This window comes from Eriocheir sinensis, chromosome 35 (genome assembly GCF_024679095.1).
Source record: "Eriocheir sinensis breed Jianghai 21 chromosome 35, ASM2467909v1, whole genome shotgun sequence".
Taxonomy (NCBI): Eukaryota; Metazoa; Arthropoda; class Malacostraca; order Decapoda; family Varunidae; genus Eriocheir; species Eriocheir sinensis.
In genome coordinates this window covers 3786013-3808711 of record NC_066543.1, presented here as the reverse complement: position 1 = coordinate 3808711, position 22699 = coordinate 3786013, and the positions used below count along the sequence as shown (strand labels likewise).

The 22699-nt window shown below is 43.5% G+C and overlaps 1 protein-coding gene and 1 long non-coding RNA gene across 21 annotated transcripts in view; one reads left to right on the top strand and one right to left on the bottom strand.

The window, feature by feature from the left end:
• The first annotated feature begins 763 nt into the window (after positions 1–763).
• LOC127007259 (uncharacterized) lies at positions 764–12314 on the top strand. Of its 18 annotated transcripts, none has more exons than XR_007760155.1 (4): positions 764–7414; positions 7601–7785; positions 8003–8063; positions 8125–12314. It is a non-coding gene; the product is annotated as an uncharacterized LOC127007259 (long non-coding RNA). The 18 variants fall into 18 exon arrangements; XR_007760152.1 differs by having other exon boundaries at positions 7540–7785; XR_007760153.1 differs by having other exon boundaries at positions 7148–7292; positions 7415–7785.
• Positions 12250–22699, bottom strand: part of LOC127007258 (nephrin-like) — a 47861-nt gene continuing 37411 nt past the window's right edge. For all 3 annotated transcript variants that reach the window (XM_050878000.1, XM_050878002.1, XM_050878001.1), the window contains exon 12: positions 12250–12740. In XM_050878000.1, coding sequence (XP_050733957.1) covers positions 12351–12740 — 390 coding nt within the window. In that variant the 3' untranslated portion in view covers positions 12250–12350. The remainder of the gene's footprint in view (positions 12741–22699) is intronic.

The window sequence follows — 22699 nt, the reverse complement described above, 5'->3', positions numbered from 1 at the left end:
TCGTCATCATCTTGTTCTTGTCGTCTTTGTTCTTGTTCTTCTTGTTCTTGCTCCTGTTCTTGCTCGTCTATTTCCACACTCTCCCCTTCTGTAATTCATTTTCGTCCACCTCCCTTTACTTCATCTCTTACCTGTTCGCTTTCCTCTTTCTTTCTTTTCGCCGTCTGTTTTTTCGCCTTCCGCTTCACCTTCTTTTTCTCTGATGCTTCCTCCTTGTTTTATTTCCCTTCCTCCTCCTCCTCCTCTTTTTCCTCCTCTCTGTCTTCCTCCTCTTTCACCACGTCTCTCTTTCTTGTCTCGTCTGTTTCCTCAGGCTTCTCATTCTTCCATTTTTGTAATGTTATTAAATTAGGTTTTCACTTTCCTTCTATTTTACTTGCTCCTCCTCCTCTCTCCTCCTCCTTCTTCCTATCCCTCTCCTTTCCAACTCCACACTTCCTCCTCCTCCTCCTCTCTCTTCATGTTTCCTACACCTGCTTTAACTCCTCCCACTTCCTCCTCCATCATCCCCTTCTCTTCCTCCTCTTCCTCCTCCTTCATCCCCTTCTCTTCCTCCTCTGCCTCCTCTTCATCACCCTCTGCTTCCTTTCCACCATCTGCTTTTGTAACTATTTTCTCCCAGTATTATCTATCACAGTTGTCATGTTAACTCTCTCTCTCTCTCTCTCTCTCTCTCTCTCTCTCTCTCTCTCTCTCTCTCTCTCTCTCTCTCTCTCTCTCTCTCTCTCTCTCTCTCTCAGGTTGTATAAGGCCACAATTCCTTTATCTATTTTATTAACAGAACTTATTACTTAGGATTTTACAGAGTTTGCCTTAATATAATACAAAGTAATTATTCCAGAAAAAAATAAATGCCTCCTTTTCACACACAGACATACACAGTATCTCTCTCTCTCTCTCTCTCTCTCTCTCTCTCTCTCTCTCTCTCTCTCTCTCTCTCTCTCTCTCTCTCTCTCTCTCTCTCTCTCTCTCTCTCTCTCTCTCTCTCTCGACAATATTTACACTATCACCACACGTCAGCCTTATCAGCTAATCCTAAAGAAAATTGATAATAAAAATGAATAAAAACGCGTTATTTTACATCATAGACTAAAGCAAAACGTGATCGGAGAGGCGGCGCTCGGAACATCTCGTCAGCGTAGCCGCCAGCCCTCCCGAAGACGGTGAGGTGGAGAGAACACGTTATTTGATCCTTAGAGTTCTATCTTAGTTTACGTGTAGAAATGTTATACACACCCTCTGGAGCTCGTTCACACACACACACACACACACACACACACACACACACAGAGGCAAGCACATAAGCACACATCACTGCCTAGCTCAGCCCGTTTATCAAGGGTGGAATGACAGTGCAATAGTATGTGTGTGTGTGTGTGTGTGTGTGTGTGTGTGTGTGTGTGTGTTCTCCAGGATTTGTACAAAAGTCTATATGCAAAATCTATACAAACTTACTGCTATACTTTACTAATTCATTTATTCAATTGTCATATATATTTTAACAGCATTGGCAGGATTGATATATTGATATAAACTCTGAAGGTCCAAGCTTTGTGTATAAAGTTTATGTATTTAAGACTCAGGTTATACTTATTTGTTGTCATTTGAACATTTATAAGTCTTGCCCTGGTGTGTGTCTATTCTAGTCATACAAATCTGATCGGAACATAGGGCCAGTTTCACAGTTCCCCATGATGGGTTAGTAAGCTCCCAAACCAATACCAGAGCCTTCGAAATTTCCTTGTATAGTGTCTGCTGTTAATATTTAAGTTCACAAATTTGATGAAACTATACGGGAAAAGTCTTGTGTATTTAGTGTGGCATCGAAGACCTCACCATTTTGGATTGTATGGGATTCTATAGTTTGGTTCGGGCTGTTACGAAGACACTGTGTTGGACTGTGAAATCGGCTCCTTAAATCGGTGCAACCAAACACTTCCGCTGCAAATCGGTTTACATGAACGTTGGAACTGTAGCAGAATGAGACGAGGAGTCGAAGCAATATGTGACGATTTTTTCTGTACTTTCCTTCACCCGATATTGTCAAAGACGCGTTAACGGCCGGTAATTGATACACGTTGATACAGACACATGAACGTACAGCAATGCGGGCCTTTCATTTCGTATACGTACATGTCAGCTAAGGCACATACACATTGGCATAATTGGGACGTGGGTCGTACAAGCGCCGCTACATGACTAGACACTGCACGGCTCATAAAAAATTGGTTCATCGTGGCCCGAGTCTGGATGAGGGATCGAGTCAGTAATCAGCGGCTCAAGTCTCTAATATGGAGGTTCTGATCCGCTTGTTAGAGGTTCGTTGCGTGGCGTGTTCTGCTGTGTGAGTTTGGAATATTAAAAGTCTCACTTCATATTCTATTATATTCAGAGATTAGCGCAAAAATACGGCGTGCTTTTGTTGTGTTTATGTCCGGTAATTGAAAGTTCCTGGTCGTGTTGCTTTTTTTTAGAGCTTGACGAGAGAAAAAAATGGCATGTTTTGGATTTTAAATAATGAATGAAATAATCTACGTTTAAATAATGAATGAAATATCGTCACCTTCATGAAATAATCGCCTAAGTCATTTTTCAGCGATTTCCAGGTTTTTGTCTACATCAATTTTTTAACACGTGACGCCCGTTTTTGTAGAGTTGCCTTCGTCATTCAGGGTTTGAGTGTTCTAGAATTGGCCTTTTCATTCCTGCCTAAATCTTAAGCCAAATGAGATAATGACAGTTCTTTTCCTATTTCCTGTAAAGTAGAAAATAATGACATAGGCGGTTTGCTTACGAAGGTGACGATAATCTACGTGTTGATGTATAGACGTACTGAGGTTTTGCTCATATTACGCAATTTTTTAAGGATCAACGTAATAGGATCAGAATACTTAAAAAAATATTACAGTGGTGGGCTTAATGTTCCTTCCCTTCGCTTCGTGGAATAAACTGCGATTCTAAAATATGTACAGGCGAAGAAAAAAGTTTTAGGTCATCAGAAGAAAAAAAATGTGGGCAAGATGTCTGTGTTATCAGCAGTTCGTGACCTACAATCTACGAAATCGTGCGACTCTTAAGCTAATGAGGAGAGAAAAAAAACATCATGAAACTGGAATAAAAATGAGGATGGAGGTGGTGGTGGTGGCGGCTTGACCGTACAGCACGCGAGGGAAAGTAAAAAAAATAAAAACAAGAAAAGAAAGCAAATATTTTTTCGCACATGTTTTTTTTCCACTTTTCTTGAGGCATGTTGGGTTAATCTGCCTAGCACACGAGTCTGACAGTCCGGATAAAGAAGAAAAGACAACGAAGGAAAAGGAGTTCCGATATTTTGTGCACATTTTTCACCCTCTCTCTTCAGACGTCCTTCGCGGTTTTCCTCAAGGCCGCCAGAGGGAACCTGAATCGAGGCTTGCCTGTTCCTCGCTTCCGCTGGCACCTCCATCGCCTTTCACTTCCGATGCTTGCTTTTCTTTCTCTCCGTTTTGATAACCTTTCACTACTCTCTCACTGACTGCCCTGAAAACGAGTGAACCGTCTCTCCTTTTCCTTCCTTCCTTTCTTCCTTCCTTTCTTCTTTCCTTCTGTCTTCCCTTCCTTTCCGTTTTGACTACCTTTCACTGTCTCTCCCTTTCAATGATTGCCAGAAAACGAATAAACTTTGCTTTTTTTCTTCTTCCTTCCTTCTTTCCTTCATCCTTCCTTCCATCCTCTCTCTTCCCTTTTCTTTTTATTTTGATTTCCTTTTACTATCTCTCCCTCTCTCCCTCTCTCTCACTGACTGCCCGGATAACGAATGAGCCTTTTCTCCATTTTCTTTCTTCCTTTCTTCCTTCCTCAAGCGCATTCAAAGCCTCTTCCCCACAGTGCTGTTCCAGAGAGCGGCTCGTCAATGCCCGGGACCTTTGCTTAGCTTAAATCGCTCCCTCGGCTGCTAATTGTTTTCTCTCCTCGAAGTTGAAACTCGAGTTCGTAAGTGTCCTAAAGTGTGTGAGTGGGAAGTCGACGGTTGGGCTGGGTGGTGGTGTGGTGGCGGATGCAAGTGACTGGGTTCTGGGTTCGATGTTAAGTTTTTTTTAATAGCTCTTTTGTGTGCGAGTTCGTAGTATGCTGGCCGATGAGAACGCTTTGTCAACTTCTGAACTTTTTGGTGTCTCGCATTTGCGACGGTGATTCGATCTGAAGGGATTATTAGTGACCTTTTTATGTGGAAGTTCGTATCATGCTGGCCTTTTTAGAACGTTCTGGCAAGTTCTGTATGTCTGTCTGTCAGCGTAACTCCGTATTTCCTTGATATTTGGTTTAAGATTTTTTTTCCGCCTCTGCACGGGGGCAAGAGAGGAGGGAAGGCGGGGCGAGGATTGTGGAAGAAAATTGTGGTTGTTGGGGAAACTCTGCGCTTACTTTTCTCTTCCTGTTTACAAGATGTCACTCTGCTATTTGCATCTGGTTACACAAGTTGTTCTTTTGCTCCTCTTTTTCTAGCAGTTGGTGCGAACTTTTTCAGAGTCCGAGACGAGCGAGAGGGAGAGGGAAGGCGGTGTTTTATGGCCCGAAACATGACAAACACACACGAGAATTCCGAGTTTCAGGATGTTTGGAAAGAGGAGGGGAAATGTTTGAGTAATTCCAGGCAGTTTGCACTCCTTCACTTTTCCTTTCGCTCCCCACGGATCCGTCTGTGAACAAGGCCTGGTGTGGTTCATCCCCTTCCTCACACGAGCCCTTTGTGCCCAGCTCGCGAGGGCCCGCAGGTGTCAGGCACTTCGAAGAAAACGGAAATTCTGTACTCCGAGACAACGTTGCGTGTTCTTTCATTCGTGTCTTCGCATTTTACCTGTTAATCCATTACATGCCGGCCCTTCCTCCCTCCTCTTTCCCTTCTTTGTCCTGCACTCCTGAAGGTTGGCTGGCGGCGAGGTCCTGTGCATCATATATCAGGGAAAGGCCGCTGCTGAGGTGGGGGAAGGCGCCGAGAAAGAAAGAGGAAAATAATATAGAAGTCAGAACGTCTTCTCTATAATATATACCCTCGACTTCTTCCTTCGTTCTCTTCTCCCTCAATTGACGTCTTAAGCTGCGCCTCCTCCGTTATCTGACTTCTTTCTTTTCTTCAGTATTTCTTTTTGTCCAGTTCGAGCAAAGGGATAAATATTTAAGCATTTAGGTATCTGACTCCCACCTGCGAAGGCGACACAGGTGAGGGAACCATGAAAGCTCGGGGAAAAAAATCTCTTTAGGAAACGAGGAACTTGTTGAAAATTTATGTCTCGAGAGGAATGACACTGTGATTAAGAAATGGGCGTCTTGAAGGAGGAGGAGGAGGAGGAGGAGGATATCGCTGAAGGAGAAAATATTGGACCAGGTACTGAGGACATTATTCTCCTGAAAATATGTACCTTGTGAGTGAGAGTGAGGGACAGGGAGGGACAGGGAGAGAGGGAGGGAGAGAGAGAGAAAAAAAAGAGAGAGAGTTACTAGGAGGGACAGGAAGGGAGAGGGGGAAGGGAGGAGAGGCCTTGTGAGCGACGTGGAGTGAGGATAATGCTTTTTACGGAAGGTACCTGAGACACGCTTCAGGGGAGAGAGCTTGCATGTTAGACAGTCTCTCTCTCTCTCTCTCTCTCTCTCTCTCTCTCTCTCTCTCTCTCTCTCTCTCTCTCTCTCAGCCTCAGGTCCTTTCTCAGAACTAAGTGCCTCTTAAGTGCTTCTCAGCTTCTGATGACCCAAGGCTCCCCCAGGCCAGCCAGGCATGAGAGGGCGACATCCTCCCCATCTGGCCCTTCATGCAGCACTGGAGGCCCTCACGTCGCTGCCTGACCCTTTATCCTCCTACCTAAGCTTGTCGGGGTATCAGGTCTCGCTTCTCTCCTCTCCTCTTCTCTTTTCTTCTTTTCTCTTGGCTTCTGGGTTTCTTCTTGCTTGCGTTGGGTTCTGTTTCTCTCCTCTCTTTTTTGGGGGGCGATCTTCTTCTGTTTTTGTTCTCTTTTTGTAGTGGTTTCTCTCCTCTCCTCTTTTCCTCTTTTCTTCTTTCATCTCTTTGCTTCTCTTTTTCTATTCCCTTTTCTTCCCTTCCTTTTTCTTCCTCAGGTGGTTTCTTGTTCCTTCTCACAATTCTCTTTTTTGCATTGATTTATCTTTTTATTTCTATTCGTACAATCACTTTTTATCTCCGTTTCCCTTTTCCTTCTCTTCACATATTCTCTTTCTTTCTCTCTTCTTCCTTTCCTTTCTTTTCTCCTCTTCCGAATTTCGTCCTGTGGTTCTTTTCTCTTCACTTAATGGTCCTTCCTCGTCTCCTCTGTGTCTTCCCTAATGATCTCTTCCTTTCTCTTCTCTTCTCTCCCTTGTGTTCGTTTTCTCCTCCCTCCCTCTTCTGAATCTCGTCTTGGGGTTCTTTTCTCTTCTCTTATTGGTCACTTTTTACTATGCTTCCTCCTCTCCTCTGTGTCTTCCTTAATGACGGCTTCCTTTCTCTTTTCTTCTCTCCCTTGTGTTCGTTTTCTCCTCCCTCCCTCTTCTGAATCTCGTCTTGGGGTTCTTTCCTCTTCTCTTATTGGTCACTTTTTCCTCTTCTCTTCTGTCTCTTCCCTAATGATCTCTTCCTTTCTCTTCTCTTCTCTTCCTTGTGTTCGTTTCCTCCTCAGCTTAGCAACTCGAGGCTTAAGGAAGAGTTTTGGTCACAAGTTCCCCCTTTGACTGACCAGACTCTTTTTCTTTCCCTCCTCTCTGTCTCACACTCTCTCACTCTTTCTCTTTCACTGTGCAACTTCGGGTTTGGAATAAGTTCTAATATTTATTTTGGGTTCAACTTCATCCTCACTTGTTTCCCAGTTTCGACGCAGTTCAAGTTTTGGGGGTTGGAGTATTATTTTTTTTTTTTGCACGTTTATTCTTTTTCTCTTCCTATTAATTTTTTTTTTATGCTTGGATTTAGACAAGCCTTGTAATTATGCTTCATTTCACCTTTTTTTTTAAGTAAACTTTTTTTCTTTTTTCGGTATTTCGTTGGGGATATACCCCAATGGAGGGAGGCGGTGCATGCCGCGCAACCCCCCAGACGGCTGGTAGAGAGATACCCAATTCTTTTTCAAGGAGGAGGCCCAACAACGGGGCTGAGGGTGTCGGAAAGAGCCCACCTTTCCACCCCCGTGGTAACTGATAGGTCTCGAACCCACGCCTTAGCACTCCGCCGAAGCGCAAGTCAGAGACTCTACCACGGGACCACGGGAGCCCCCCACTTTAAGTAAACTTTGAAATGGAGGTCGTTTTCATTTAGGGATCTTTTTCAGGTGCTGGTTTTAATTTTAGGATCTTTTTCAGGGGCTGTTTTTTTTAGGGATCTTTTTCAGGGGCTGGTTTTTATTTAGGGATCTTTTTCAGGTGCTCGTTTTCATTTAGGGATCTTTTTCAGGTGCTGGTTTTCATTTAGGGATCTTTTTCAGGGGCTCGTTTTCATTTAGGGATCTTTTTCAGGGGCTCGTTTTCATTTAGGGATCTTTTTTCAGGGCTCGTTTTCATTTAGTGAACTTTTTTCAGGTGCTGGTTTTCATTTAGGGGTCTTTTTCAGGACTCGTTTTCATTTAGGGATCTTTTTCAGGGGCTGGTTTTCATTTAGGGATCTTTTTCAGGGGCTCGTTTTCATTTAGGGATCTTTTTCAGGGGCTCGTTTTCATTTAGGGATCTTTTTCAGGGCTCGTTTTCATTTAGTGAACTTTTTCAGGTGCTGGTTTTCATTTAGGGATCTTTTTCAGGGGCTCGTTTTCATTTAGGGATCTTTTTCAGGTGCTGGTTTTCATTTAGGGATCTTTTTCAGGGGCTGGTTTTCATTTAGGGATCTTTTTCAGGGGCTCGTTTTCATTTAGGGATCTTTTTCAGGGGCTCGTTTTCATTTAGGGATCTTTTTCAGGGGCTCGTTTTCATTTAGGGATCTTTTTCAGGGGCTCGTTTTCATTTAGGGATCTTTTTTCAGGGCTCGTTTTCATTTAGGGATCTTTTTCAGGGGCTCGTTTTCATTTAGGGATCTTTTTCAGGGCTCGTTTTCATTTAGTGAACTTTTTCAGGTGCTGGTTTTCATTTAGGGATCTTTTTCAGGGCTCGTTTTCATTTAGTAAACTTTTTCAGGGGCTGGTTTTCATTTAGGGATCTTTTTCAGGGGCTCGTTTTCATTTAGGGATCTTTTTCAGGGGCTTGTTTTCATTTAGGGGTCTTTTTCAGGGCTCGTTTTCATTTAGGGATCTTTTTCAGGTGCTGGTTTTCATTTAGGGATCTTTTTCAGGGGCTCGTTTTCAATTAGGGATGTTTTTCAGGTACTGGTTTTCATTTAGGGATCTTTTTCAGGTACTGGTTTTCATTTAGGGATCTTTTTCAGGTACTGGTTTTCATTTAGGGATCTTTTTCAGGGGCTCCTTTTCATTTAGGGATCTTTTTCAGGTGTTCATTTTCATTTAGGGATCTTCTTCATAACAAGCATCGTAACTACATTCACTCTATGCTGTTACACTTTTTCTCTTCTCATTTTCTCTATCATCTTTCCTTGTTTTCGTTCCTCTTCCCGGCTCTACGTCTCTACACACCTTCTTTTTCATCCTCTCTCGTCCTCCCTCTCTCTATCTCTTTGCCCCTCCTCTCTATCTCTTCTGTTTTATCTATCCGTGTCTCCTTCCTTCCCTCTCTCCTTTTTACTATCTTCTTCTCCGATCCTTTTACTCTCCTTTTCTCTTTTCCTTTGTCTTTTCACAGGTATTTCTGACATAATTCTATCACTTTCTCTTTTTCCCTCCTTTGCCAAACCTTTCATTCTTTTCTTCTTTCCTTTGTCTTCTTAGTAAATTCCCTTGACACACTTTCATCACTTTCCCTCTTTGTGCCTCCCTCCTCCAAACCTTTCATTCTGCTTTCGCTTTTCTTTCGTCTTTTTAATAATTCCTCTGACAAATTCATTTCACTTTCCCTCTTGCTTTCGTTCTCAATGACCTTGCTCACCTTATCTCCCCTTCTCCTTCCTACCCTTCGCTTCTCTCCCCCTCTCCTTCCTACCCTTCGCTTCTCTCCCCCTCTCCTTCCTACCCTTCGCTTCTCTCCCCCTCTCCTTCCTACCCTTCGCTTCTCTCCCCCTCTCCTTCCTACCCTTCGCTTCTCTCCCCCTCTCCTTCCTATTCTTCGCTTCTCCCCCTCTCCTTCCTACCCTTCGCTTCTCTCCCCTTCTCCTTCCTACCCTTCGCTTCTCTCCCCCTCTCCTTCCCGTCCCTTCCTTGCCACCCTCATAGTCGCCCACGCAGCCCCGCACGGTCACACTACCTCATTCAAGAACACTAATGGCCCAAGAAGACCCGCCAAGCCCTTGAAGTTTAATATAGCGCAGTGGAGTTAGTTCAGCCGAGGCGGAGGCGGACACGCGACTGATGTTACAAAAGGACTACTTGAGGGTATTTCTGTGTGTGTGTGTGTGTGTGTGTGTGTGTGTGTGTGTGTGTGTGTGTGTGTGTGTAAATGGGCGACTTAGGCAGTTCAAGAACACACACACACACACACACACACACACACACACACACACACACACACCGCTCGGGTTCCTAATATTTCTTCTTTTCCTTGTTAACATCTCCTTGTATTCTTCTCATTGTATTTTCTGTGTATTCTCTGTGTATTCTCATTGTATTCTTCCCTTGTTAACATATTGTATTCTTCACCACTTTTCTGCACTGTTTCCATGTTACTGACTCATTTGTTTCTTGTTTCTACTTTTATTCACGGTCTTTCTGTTTCCACCACACTTTTCTCCGTTCTCTCTCTGTCTTTCCAACGGCACTGTTTTCTTCAGCATAATTATCCTCTTTCACAGACGGCTCCCCTTAAACGTATTCCACGACACATATTGAGGTTTCAGGCTTCGGCGACTTGCTTCAGCTTCCTCGCTAATCACTACGGTACCGAAAATAGATTACTACCTTACACTTACTAATTCAGGAAGGACACTTATAGCATTCATTAGTCTTCCCTTTGGTGGTTAGCCTAGTCAAAATATATATAAAATTATATAAATATAAATATACATATGGCATTCTCTCTCTCTCTCAAAGGAAAAAGTGATCTCCAGTTTCTCCTGACTCTGCAAGCTCGATTAACACACTCTAAATTCTCTCTCTCTCTCTCTCTCTCTCTCTCTCTCTCTCTCTCTCTCTCTCTCTCTCTCTCTCTCTCTCTCTCTCTCTCTCTCTCTCTCTCTCTCTCTCTCTCTCTCTCTCTCTCTCTCTCTCTCTCTCTCTCTCTCTCTCTTATGATGTGTGTGTGTGTGTGTGTGTGTGTGTGTGTGTGTGTGTGTGTGTGCTAGTTTATACATGTATTTTTATGTCATGTGCGTGTACAACTTGGATTATTATCACACACACACACACACACACACACACACACACACACACAATCCAAGCCATCGTCTTCTAAAACAAACACTATCAAAATAAACAACATAGGCTAAACACAAACAGTAACCATATTTGTCACCTGGAAACACTTGTGATTATATACCTGTGTTTTCGTTCTTTATATTTACAAACAAATTACTAACATCAGCAACGTCGGTCTGTATACATTTTAAACCCTTTCTTCTGAGAGCTCGGATATTCATGTGGCGCTAATATAAGTTTCTGTTTTCTTTCTTTATTTTTCCTTCGTTTCACATAGGCAAGCGACAAAGACGGTGAAGAGAATGAGATTACCAAAGGAGAAAAGACGAGAATGAGAAAGTCAGAGATAGGGAGAGAGATAAACGAAGTAACAATGGAGAAGAGACGAGAATGAGAGAAGCAGAGAAAGGAAGAGAGAGATAAATGAAGGGAGAGAGAAAGTGAGAGAGATAAAACAGAGGACAGGAATAAGCGAGGCAGGTGAAGGAGGGGAAGAGGTTGCCTGAATACCTGTAATTAAGCCTCGGCAGGTGTGTAGCGAGGGGAGAAACGAGGTATCGGGTCACACACACATGCAGGGAAACACGACAGTCCTCTCTTAGCGGGATTGCAACACCTCGAAAGGCGTCTCTCCTTAGCTCCGTCATTGAAACGTTTACTATTGCACTATCTGCTGGTTTCACTTTACATACTCTGAATCGTTTTTCTCCTTAGCTTTGTGATTTCAACGTTTTCTGTCCCACTATCTATTTCGATTTCACTTTACACGATGAAACGTTTGTCTCCTTAGCTCTGTTATTCAAACGTTTTCTGTCTCTCTATCTATCTATTTCTATTTCACTTTACACTATGAAACGTTTATCTCCTTAGCTCTGTCATTCAAACGTTTTCTGTCTCTCTATCTATCTATTTCTATTTCAATTTACACTATGAAACGTTTATCTCCTTAGCTCTGTCATCCAAACGTTTTTTGTCTCACCATCTATCTATTTCTTTCTCACTTTACCCTTGAAACGTCTATCTCCTTAGCTCTGTTATTCAAACGTTTTCTGTCTGTCTGTCTATTTGTATCCCACTTTACACTATGAAACGTTTATCTTACTGTAGTCGCCCCTACGAGTCGCGCCTACGGTATGTTGTATATATGATGGTGTAGTCGCGCCTACGATGTGTACGATGTGTTGTATATTAGATGGTAACTAATGACAGATAAGATAGTAACTGTTATGGTAGGAAATGCATGTGAGGAGTGTTTCTGAAGTCTTCGTCTACCAGTGCCTTCTCGCGTCATGTTCCCTGCCCGACCCCTGCCGTGCCGTAGAAAATGGGATAATGGCCGGACCGAAGAAAATGGCTTATGCAAACACGCACACACATCAGACATATAGGATAATCACACACACACACACACACACACACACACACACACACACTACCACTTTCAGACGAATGCTCATATAAAAAAGTGCTCCTCTCAGCTGATTCCTAAAGCTGTGAGTGTAAGGAGAGTGGAGGGGGGGGGGGGGCAACACTTTGTGAGGAGTGAAGAGGAGGAGGAGGAGGAGGAGGAGGAGGAGAAAGAGGAGAAGCATGAGTAAGAGGGAGAGGGAGAGGGCGAGGGGGAACATTAAAAGATTGAGGAGGAGGGGGAGGAGGAGGAGAAGGATAAGGAGGAGGAGGAGGAGGAGGAGGAGGAGGAGGAGGAGGAGGAGGAGGAGGAGGTGGGGGAATGGTGGGTGTAAAGAGTAAAAAATGGAGGAAGAGGAAGAGGAAGAGGAGGAGTGGGGAGAGGTGCAAGAGAGTATGGATGAGGGGGGGTGAGGGATGGAGAGAAAAAAAAAAACTCTCTCTCTCTCTCTCTCTCTCTCTCTCTCTCTCTCTCTCTCTCTCTCTCTCTCTCTCTCTCTCTCTCTCTCTCTCTCTCTCTCTCTCTCTCTCTCTCTCTTATACGCTGCTCTCCAAGGCGGCATCCATGAGAGGGATTTCATCGGGCTCCCTTGAAGGCTGGGGGTCACACTCGCCTGCTATCTGCTTCCCTGTCTTGCCGCCTGCCTGAGGGATATACACCTGCTTCTTCTGCTTACCGCCCTGCTTACTGGTGGCCTGCTGGGGTTGGTGGTGCTGCGGTGGGGGCGGGGGGTTGAGGGGCTGTTGCTGTTGTTGTTGTGCCGTGCGTGTGTGGTCAATGGTGGCATAGATCGGTGATGTGTCGGCTGTTCTGATGACCCCGTTCGCACCCCCTGGCCCTCCGCCTCCGCGCTTGTTGCTCTTGTTCTTGTTCCTGCCGTTGTTGAAGGTGAGCTCAGCATACTCCACGTCGTCCTTCTCAGCGTTCTGTCCGGTGGGGGGGTAGATTTTTAGTTGAAAAGGTGGAGTATAGGAGTTTAGCGAGAGGAGGAGGAGGAGGAGGAAAAGTTTGTGCTGTAGAAGGTATGTAGAATTGGAGTTTTATAGAGAGAAGGAGGAGGAGGAGGAGGAGGAGGAAAAGTTTGTGCTGTAGAAGGTAGATTTGGAGTTTTAGAGAGAGAAGGAGGAGGAGGAGGAGGAAAAGTTTGTGCTGTAGAAGGTAGATTTGGAGTTTTAGAGAGAGAAGGAGGAGGAGGAGGAGGAGGAAAAGTTTGTGCTGCAGAAGGTAGAATTGGAGTTTTAGAGAGAGAAGGAGGAGGAGGAGGTTGGTTGAGGGTTGTGTAGTATGTGGATGTTGGTTGTGTGAGTGATATTTGATGGGGGTTTGGTGTTGGTGTGGTTGTGGTGTTGGTGATTTTGGATAGGGTGCAAAGCTGTAGGAGTCAGAGGAAGAGAAGGAGGAGGAGGAGGAGGAGGTGGAGGTGTGTAGTGAAGGTGTTTGCTCGTGGTATTGTTCGTGTGACTGTGGCGTGACGTGTGGTGTTATGGGGCAGGATTGTGGTGCTTTTGTGTGTCAAGGTTAAGGGGGAAGGGTGACGGTATGGCTGGGTGAATGCAATGGTGGTGATGGTGGTGATGATGGGGGTGGAATTGAAGTAATAGTGGTGATGACAGCGGTAAATGTGGCAGTGTTGTTTGTGCTGGTGGTGGTGTTAGTGGAGGCAGTGGTGGTGGTGATGGTGGTTGTTGACGGAGGGGAGGTTGTGGTGGTGGTAGTGGTGGTGCTGTGTGATTATGTAAAGAAATATGTGACGTTTAACATATTTCCTGGAATGAATGAAAGAAAAAAACGGCGTGAATGAATGAATAAATGTATGAATGAATGAATATCTCTTGCACACCGACACGCATTCGCTCCACGCTTCCACAAATTGCTCACCGGAGTCTCAGTTTGCATTCTTTCTCGGTAAGGCGCGAGGGGAGGCGAGTGAGGGGAGGGAAAAGTGTGAAAACGAAGAGGGGGAAGGAGAAAAGATGACGGGAAGGAGGAGGGGGTTGGTGGGGGGTTGGGGGGTGGAGGAGCAAAAGAGAAAGACTGTATGAAAAGGGGGAGAGAGGCGACAAAAGGAATACTAACGTTCTAACAAATATTTAAGGGCTTCGCCGAACTCTTCCCTTCTCTTATTCTGCGTGATGAACTCTTCCGGGGAAAATGTGTTACCTGGATTCATGTGTTTCCTGGATTCATGTGTTACCTGGATTCTCTGACGTAAACCCTCCATGCTCTCGCTTTCATCAGTGCCTCAGCTTACCATTCAGCTTAAACGCGAGACACAGCTTGAGGCTTTCATAACAGGTGCCAGCCGTTAACAGGAAGGTATTGGAAACGTTCAGCGTCAGCTTATCCGAGAGGTTAGGTCAAGGACATGATTCGTTACAAGAGGTGAATTGAATTGATTATATTTAGTCTAGGAAATGAGCAAGAGGGATTATCTCAGAAAATACGATGAATGTGTCTTAATTTTCTACAACTCTGCTTATTCATCATCGTCATTAGTATCATCATTAACAATTGTCGCCATAATTCCACTGGTGAACAAATACAATGTCTAAATTTCTCTCTCCCTCTCTCACCCTCTCTATCTCATGTTAATGCACTCCACCCTGCCACGGCAAAGGTTCTGATTCAACACAAGACGCATGTCATCATATTCTAACACTGCATCGTCGGCGCGCGCTTCTCCAGAAGTAAATAATAACACGGAGGTGGACACAAGGTAACAGGACGGGCGCGCGACCTCCCCGCTCTCCCCGCGACGCCCGACACTGCTCCATGACCTTGGCGCGTGTTTACATTCACGTTGGGGCGCGGCTTTGTCTCGCGAGGAGCCCCGACGAGCCTTCCGGGGAAATATGTCGTAATTAAATCATAACTCACGGTCGTCCCCGCTGCTCCTCAGGCCAAGGCAGGGAGGGAGGGAGGAAGGAAGGGAGAATGAGGAAAAGTGAGAGGGTGAGGGTGAGAGTGAGGATGGGAGTGATTGAAAGTGAGTGATGACATTAAAGAGAGAGAGAGAGAGAGAGAGAGTGTGTGTGTGTGTGTGTGTGTGTGTGTGTGTATATAGAGCTATATATTTGTAGATATATATATATATATACATACATATATATATATATACATATATATATATATATATACACACACACACACACACACACACACACACACACACACACACACACACACACACACACACACACACACACACACACACACACACTCTCTCTCTCTCTGTTGTGGAAGAGAAATTCTCTCTAAAAAGTGCTGCAAATCCTGAGAGTAATCTTGTTGAGCGTTTCTGCTTCTACTTAATGTATTAACTTACGTCTAACAGGAAGTAAACATAAATACATTTGTTGGATTTGCTTCTGCTCTACACCGGAAAGAGTCCAGCTGTGTCTAGTCAGAGTAATTCTACCAAGGTTTATATATCATTTCCTTGCCAGTAACGTCATTCGCGGGACCTTTGCATTATTTTCTGCATATGAATCAGTGTTCCTCAAAACCCTATTTTTATTGGCCCGTGTTTTATTGTAAGCATTACTCTTGTGACCTATTTGCAAGCCTTTTTGATACTAGTAAGACCCGTGTTCTCAGTCTCAGTTTTATTATATACATGTACATTACTCTTATGACCCTAATGTAAGCCTTTTGATAGTACTGAGGCTCTTAGGTTGGCATTGTAAGACACTTTCACTTCTTTCATCAAGTATTTCTATAGGTCAAAGATGGGGTCAATCGTGATCTAATGAGTGGTTCTTTAGGTTCACGGTATAGAGGAAGGGTCAGACTACCACCAGGGTCATAAAACTACTTTTGAAAATACCCCAGACTCATAGGAAAGCCTTATCAAATAGGTGAACTCTGGCGACGAAATGTTTTAAAATACGACCCTTATTCTCAATCAGCTTTATTATATGCATTACCTTCATGATCCCTTTGCAACCCCTTTGGTAGTACTAAGACCAACGTCGCCAGATTGTCGTACTCAGCCGCTTATATTTCCCGACTTCCTACCCCAAAACTGTCTTGTGGGCTCCAGTAACGAAACTCATTTATAGTTATCGTTAAAAGAGTTAGATCTTGATGTTTTTTGGCAATAGTTAGGCGTCAGAAACCGGTAAATACTATGCTCTGAGTACGATAACCTGGCAACGGTGGTCCTCAGTCGCTTCAAGTCATCGCTTCGGGTGTCTTCCTGGGCCACAGAGAGGATCAGTCAAGGTCGCATGGGTGTGTTTGTCGTTCGTGATACAGAATCCTTGTCAAACCACTGCAGGGCTCATAAGACTTCCCATGCAAATCTCTTATAACATTTTTATTTTTACAACTAAGGAGACAGCTCAAGGGCACACAAATAAAAGGAAACAATAATAAAAAGCCCGCAACTCCCTGCTCCCAAAAAGAATCCAAAGAGGTGGCCGAATGAGGGGTCGAGAGCCTTTTCAAACAGGTGAACGTATAGGCGGTGAAATATTTGTGAACGCGGGTTTAATTAAGACTTGAGTACCTGTCCCCGTCTGGTATCTAGCTATCTATTTCCAGTTTATGTTATTTCGTAATTTCTTTGTTTTTATTATTATTATTATTATTATTGTTATTTTTTTTTACAGCAGAGGAGACAGTGCAAGGGCGTAAAAAAAAGAAAACAATATGAAAAAAAAAAGCCCGCGACACTGTACTTTCGAGGGCCAGTTACATGTTTGGGCGCGAACTGAACTTTGAGGAACCCAGACTCGAAGGAAATTATGATTCTCTATGTCTGTATCATAAGACATTTTCGCTTCTCACATCATCTATTTCTAAAAGTCAAGGAGGGGGTCAGTCGGGTTCTAATGAGTGCTTCTTGAGGTTCAGGGTACAAAAGAAGGGTCTAATTACCACCTGGGTCATAAAACTACTGGAAATGCCCACAACTCCTACGAAAGCCTTGTCAAATATGTGTTCTTGGGCGGCGAAATGTCTTGCAATACGACCCTCAATGTCTTGCGAGTCGCTACGTGTCCGCACCGAATGACGTCACTGCAAGGTTGCGAGGCTGAAGCTAAAGTTAGAGGCAGTTATTGCACGTCGGAGGAGAGCAGCGTTGGCAAATTATCGTACTCATCGCATTGCATTTTCGTCGTTTCTGACCAATAACTATAGCAAAAACAAACGAACAAACATCAATCAATAAGAGATTTAACGCTAGCTTTGATTTTCCATCGTTATTTGTGTAGGTATGAGAGTTTGAGGCTTATTAACTTAAAAAATGATAGGTACCATGTGGTGCGTACGATAACTTGCCAACGCTGGAGGAGAGGAACAGCGAGGAAGACTTGTTTTGTTTATACAGGTTGGGCGGCGCTGGAGTGTTTTCCGTTTTTTCCTAGTCCGTGTATGACCACAAATAGACTGGTAAAGGCCGTGAATTTGTTTTTACAAGGTAGACACGCGGGTGATATCTACTTCTCTACCTTTGTTTGTTCATGCATGACCTGAGATGGGTCGAAGATAGATAAAGGTGAGAGCATTTTGGTGAAAGGTGGGCGCGAATTTGGAGGAACCGAAATAAAATAATGGTTTTCATCTCGATTTTATCACGGATTTAGGTTGAAGAATGAAATATGAAAATGGTAAAAAAATAGGTCATAATCCAACACTAATTGATTTTCAAGGGTATTCGCGGGGTCAAGGGTATTCGCGATCACTTTCCTTCATCATATTCAGAGGTGGCAGCGAGCGCGGTGGTCAGGGGGAGCGTGTGTCTTGTCCTCGTCAAAGAATGAGTCCGTTAGAGCCACCAGCCACTCCCACACTGTCTCTACCTCTTGCTCTCTTCCTCCCTCAACGCTACCACCAAGAGAATTGTTTTATCTAACTTTTTTTGTAAACTTTCTCCTGCTCTTCTTCCTCTCTATTCTCTGTAATCCCCCAAACAACCAATTCACTTCTATTGTTATCAGATTTTAATTCCACATTATTGGGAGACTTAAAAGTGGATATAATGTGACGCAAAATAATGAGGACTAAGCCTTTCTCTCCTTTTCTCCTTTTCTCTCTCTTTTCCTTCCTCAGTGTCACCGTCACCCAGAAGGTTTCTATTACACTCCCTCTTCCCCACTCAACGCCTCCACTAACAGAAAACTTTCCCTTACTCTTCTTCCACCATTGACGCCAACTTCGACAGAATGGTTCTTGCAACGCTTCGCCATTACCCTTCACCACTGCCACCTACAGCACGGTATCTCTAACTCCTCATGGTTCTGCCTTAAAACCTCACCACCAACAAAACAACGTATATCAGTCCTGTTCCTCCCTTATATCTATGGTTTCCTTCACTTCGCCTTCACCTCATCACCAACAACTTCACTCCTCTACCTTCACACTATCAAATACCAACACCAACTCAGGCTAAACTAACCACCAACAAAACAACGTATATCACTCCTGTTCCTCCCTTCTACCTACGGCTTGCTTCACTTCGCCTTCACCTCATCACCAACGACTTCACTCTACCTTCACACTATCAACTACCAACACCAACTCAGGCTAAACTACCAGACTACGGAGTTACCCAACAGCCACCACACCGGTCACATGCTGAGGGTGTCTCGTGTTAGGACGCAGCACCCCGCCCCCGCACACTCACACGCGCACACACTCAAAGCCATCCTTCAGGTGTGTTAGTGGTGAGGCGACACGTACAAGGGCGGAGGGCAGACAAGGTTGCACTTACGTGAAATTAGAGCGTATGCCGGAGCACGTACTGAAAATAAATACAGGGAGGGAGCAGGCAGACAGTGGCTAGCAGGCATAAGAACAACAAGACTGAAAGATAAACGAGAAGAGAAACGGAGATGAGAGAAAGGAGAGAGAGCGCGAGAAATGAGAAAGACAAAATGGGAAGGGATAAGAGGACGGTTGTATACTGTCTGCATGTGGAGTTTCTTAGGTGAAAATGCCAAGAAAACGAGAATTACGGCGTTAATGAGAGATTAGCGAGAAGAGAACTAGAGATGAGAGAAAGGTAAAAGAGACAATAGAAGGAGGACAAACTCGGAAGGGATAAAGGGAGGGTTGTTTACTGTTTACAGGTGGAAAGGGAAAAGATGAGGAAGCAAGAATTAAGGGGTGACTGAGAAATAAACGAGAAGAGAACCGGAGATGAAGAGAGAGAGAGAGAGAGAGAGAGAGAGAGAGAGAGAGAGAGAGAGAGAGAGAGAGAGAGAGAGAGAGAGAGAGAGAGAGAGAGAGAGAGAGAGAGAGAGAGAGAGAGAGAGTAAAAATAAAAAAAATAAAAAAAAGAAGGGGGAGGTGGACTGGGGGTGGGGATAAAGGGAGGGAGATGTGTGTTTACCTGCATGATTAGTTACGTTACTGAGGATGCGAGGGAGTGTGAGTTTAGAGAGAGTCTTACTGGCGCTTATACCACGCTTAAGGGGATGTTGCCTTAAAATTAAAATATATACATTCACTTATTCTTGAGATATATAAATAAGGGTTAGGATTTTGTATTAAGTTAGGGGATGTTAATAGTAAGAAGAACAGTGGTTTAATGGAATAGGTACTGAAAGAAAATGGGGTAAGGGTTGCCGGGGGTGAGGTTAAGAGGGCTACTCTAAAATTAAGGGAAAATGGGTCAAGGTTGCCTTAAAGGAGACTGGGAAATGGGGGAAAACAGAAGAGAAAGAAAAGTATATGACGAAAATGTATACACAGAATACAACAGAATAGTAGGAATCTTGCGTGTCCAAACAACAGAAGGAAAGGAGAAATCTTGTGTGTCCAAATAACAGAAAAAAAGAAAGATGACTCTTGAGAATAAAAGGAGATAAAAGGGAACAAAAGCAGAGGAAAAAGGGGAGGAATAGCTGGAATAAGATGAACATACACGAAGAAAATGACGAGGCGCTGTGTCCAAACGATAAAGGAGTAAACATGAAAGAAAACACGAAGAGAAAAAGGACTGTAGAGAAATAAAAAGGAAATAAGAGATATAGCTGGAACAATAATAAGAAAAACAAAAGAAAAAACAGAAACCCAAAGAAAAGAAGAGAAAAGAGCGGGGATAAAAAGAAGGAAAACAAAAGAAAAAGACGAATCCAGAGAAAAGAAGAAAAAAGAGCGGGGATAAAAAGAAGGAAAACAAAAGAAAAAAACGAACCCAGAGAAAAGAAGAAAAAAGAGCGGGGATAAAAAGAAGGAAAACAAAAGAAAAAAACGAACTCAGAGAAAAGAAGAAAAAAGAGCGGGGATAAAAAGAAGGAAAACAAAATAAAAAATAAAAACCCTGAGTGTCCAAACAGCAACAAAAAAGCAAACAAATGTGAGAAAACGAAGTGGGGGAAAAGTCTGTTGAGAATAAAAGAGATGAAGAGGAAAGAAAACCAAAGGGGAAAGGAAAGGAGGAGTTTGTGAGACTGGAGGACAAGACACCACCTGGAGATAGAAAGATTTACAAGAGAATAACGGAGAGAGAACGCAGCCAATTCTTCCCAAACCCTGGAGAGGCGTGCGTGGGGATGGCCTTGTCCGGAACGACGCATTGAGAAAGACTGGCGGACGCTCAAGACAAGGGATTCAGGGGAAGGTGAACGATGATAACTGGACGCTTGAAAACTAAGTGGTAAGGAGGATGGATTTAGTATTGGGTTCAGATGTAGTGTTGCAGGATTGTTATATTTGTGGACGTGGCGCACTAAAAGGCTATGATCAAAGAGTGGTAAGAGTGTTAAAGGTGAACGATGGTAGTGGTAAGAGTGTTAAAGGTGAACGATGGAGATTAGTGAGACTTTAAAACTAACAGATGGTAATGAGGATAGACTTAGTGTTTGGTTCAGGTGTAGTGTTCAAGGATTGCTATATTTGTGGACGTGGCGCACTAAAAGGCAATGATCAAATAGTGGTAAGAGTTTAAAAGGTGGCTCATGGTGATTAGTGAGACGTTTTAAAACAAACAAGTGGGAGAGACGATAGATATAGTATTGCGTTCAGGTGTAGTGTTCCAGGATTGCTATATTTGTGAACATGGCACACTAAAAGGCAATGATCAAAGAGTGGTAGAGTGTGAAAAATAAACGATGGTGATTGGTGAGACATTGGGATACAAACACGTGGTAAAGGTGACAGACAGCCGTTTGATTAAGGTGTAGTGCTGCAGGATTTTTAAGTTTGCTGACGTGGCGCATCAAAACACCATGATCAAAGAGTGGCTCGAGTGGTAAAGGTGATCAATGATAATGAGATGCTTGAAAACTAACAGGAGGTAATGAGCATAGCCAGCGAATTGACTCAGGTGTTGTGTGGTCTTCCGGGAAGGGTAAATTTGTAACTGTGACCTTCTCTGCAGCACATCTGACGCACGTTAGATTAAAAGAAAGAGCGAAAAGTTGTAATGACCCACTTTGAGGCTAACAGGCGAAAAGAAGCAGTGACAACTCTTTGATTCAGGCGATGTCCTGTGGGAAGACAACGTTAGAGGTGGCGGTCTCCATTACACACAACACTATAATCGTTAAAGTCAAGTTGGAAAGAATGGAAATGCTAGATAATTATACTCCTGAAGGCAGACAGGTGAACGTGAATGTAGGAAGTTTATCTTGCTGCTGGAGGGACAGATCAAAGGGCCGCTAAATGAAAGACAGAAAACAACAACATGCGCGGTGTCACTATTTACGAAACCAGAAGTTGTCGAAAGGAGGCAATAACTGTTTGACTTGCAGATGAAATGTAATGTTCTAGGAAGGGTGTTGTTGAAGGGCGGCTAAATGAAAGGCAGAAAACAGCAACATAGCGCGGTGTTACTATTTACGGAAGAAGTTGTCGAAAGGAGGCAATATTTATGGAACCAGAAGAAATTGTCGAAAGGAGGCAATGAATGTTTGACTTGCAGATGAAATGTAATGTTCTAGGAAGGGTGTTGTTGAAGGGCGGCTAAATGAAAGGCAGAAAACAACAACATAGCGCGGTGTTACTATTTACGAAACCAGAAGTTGTCGAAAGGAGGCAATAAATGTTTGACTTGCAGATGAAATGTAATGTTCCAGGAAGGGTGTTGTTGAAGGTGATAGTGTTGGCGTTCTTTATCATCGTCTTGCCAGCCAGTCTTTGATTCCCAATGCGTCTCTCTCTTTCCCTCTCATCAATATTGTTTGGAAATCTGCTTCTATTTTGTGTGTGAGATTAACACTGAGGCCACGCGCAGCTACAGTGCATGCCCCCAACTTTAACTTTACTTATACAATTAACTGCCAACATCTTTAGACAAGGTTGAAGTGAAAGTTGGCCAAGTATGACTGATTCCATGTGTTTGCTCCATGTTAATTATGATTGTGCCTTTATTACTAGGACTAGAATAATATACTAAGCTTATGCATATGGTTACATGAAGTATTTGTACACCAAGAATATTAAAAAAAATAACATTAAGTATATCCATGGCGCACAAAGACTGAATTCCAGTAATAATTATACAGAAAATAACTGAACCGGAAACTCCTACTTTAAATATTTTTCATGAATTCCAGGAAACAGAAGGACTAGAGTTTGAAATGAAATGGCATGCTTTCATTATCTCCAGCAGGGAAGCATAAAGGGGATTAATACAACCTGAAATTTGGCCGCCGGAACTTTGCATTAGATAAAATATGAAAGATGGAAAACTTTTTATTATATCTATTCTATTTATATTTGTTTTTCCATTTTTTGGCCGCCAGAACTTTACGTTAAATGAAACATGACACATGAAAACGTTTATTATTTCTCTCTTCCATATGTTTTTGCCTAACGTTTTTCCCTTTAGGCAGCAAGTCGTCCCTGGCGCGCCCTTCTGTTCCCTTCCCGCGCAGCCGCTGGAGGCAGAGTTGACACGGCCGTGGGAAGGGGCGGCAGGAAGCATTAGTGA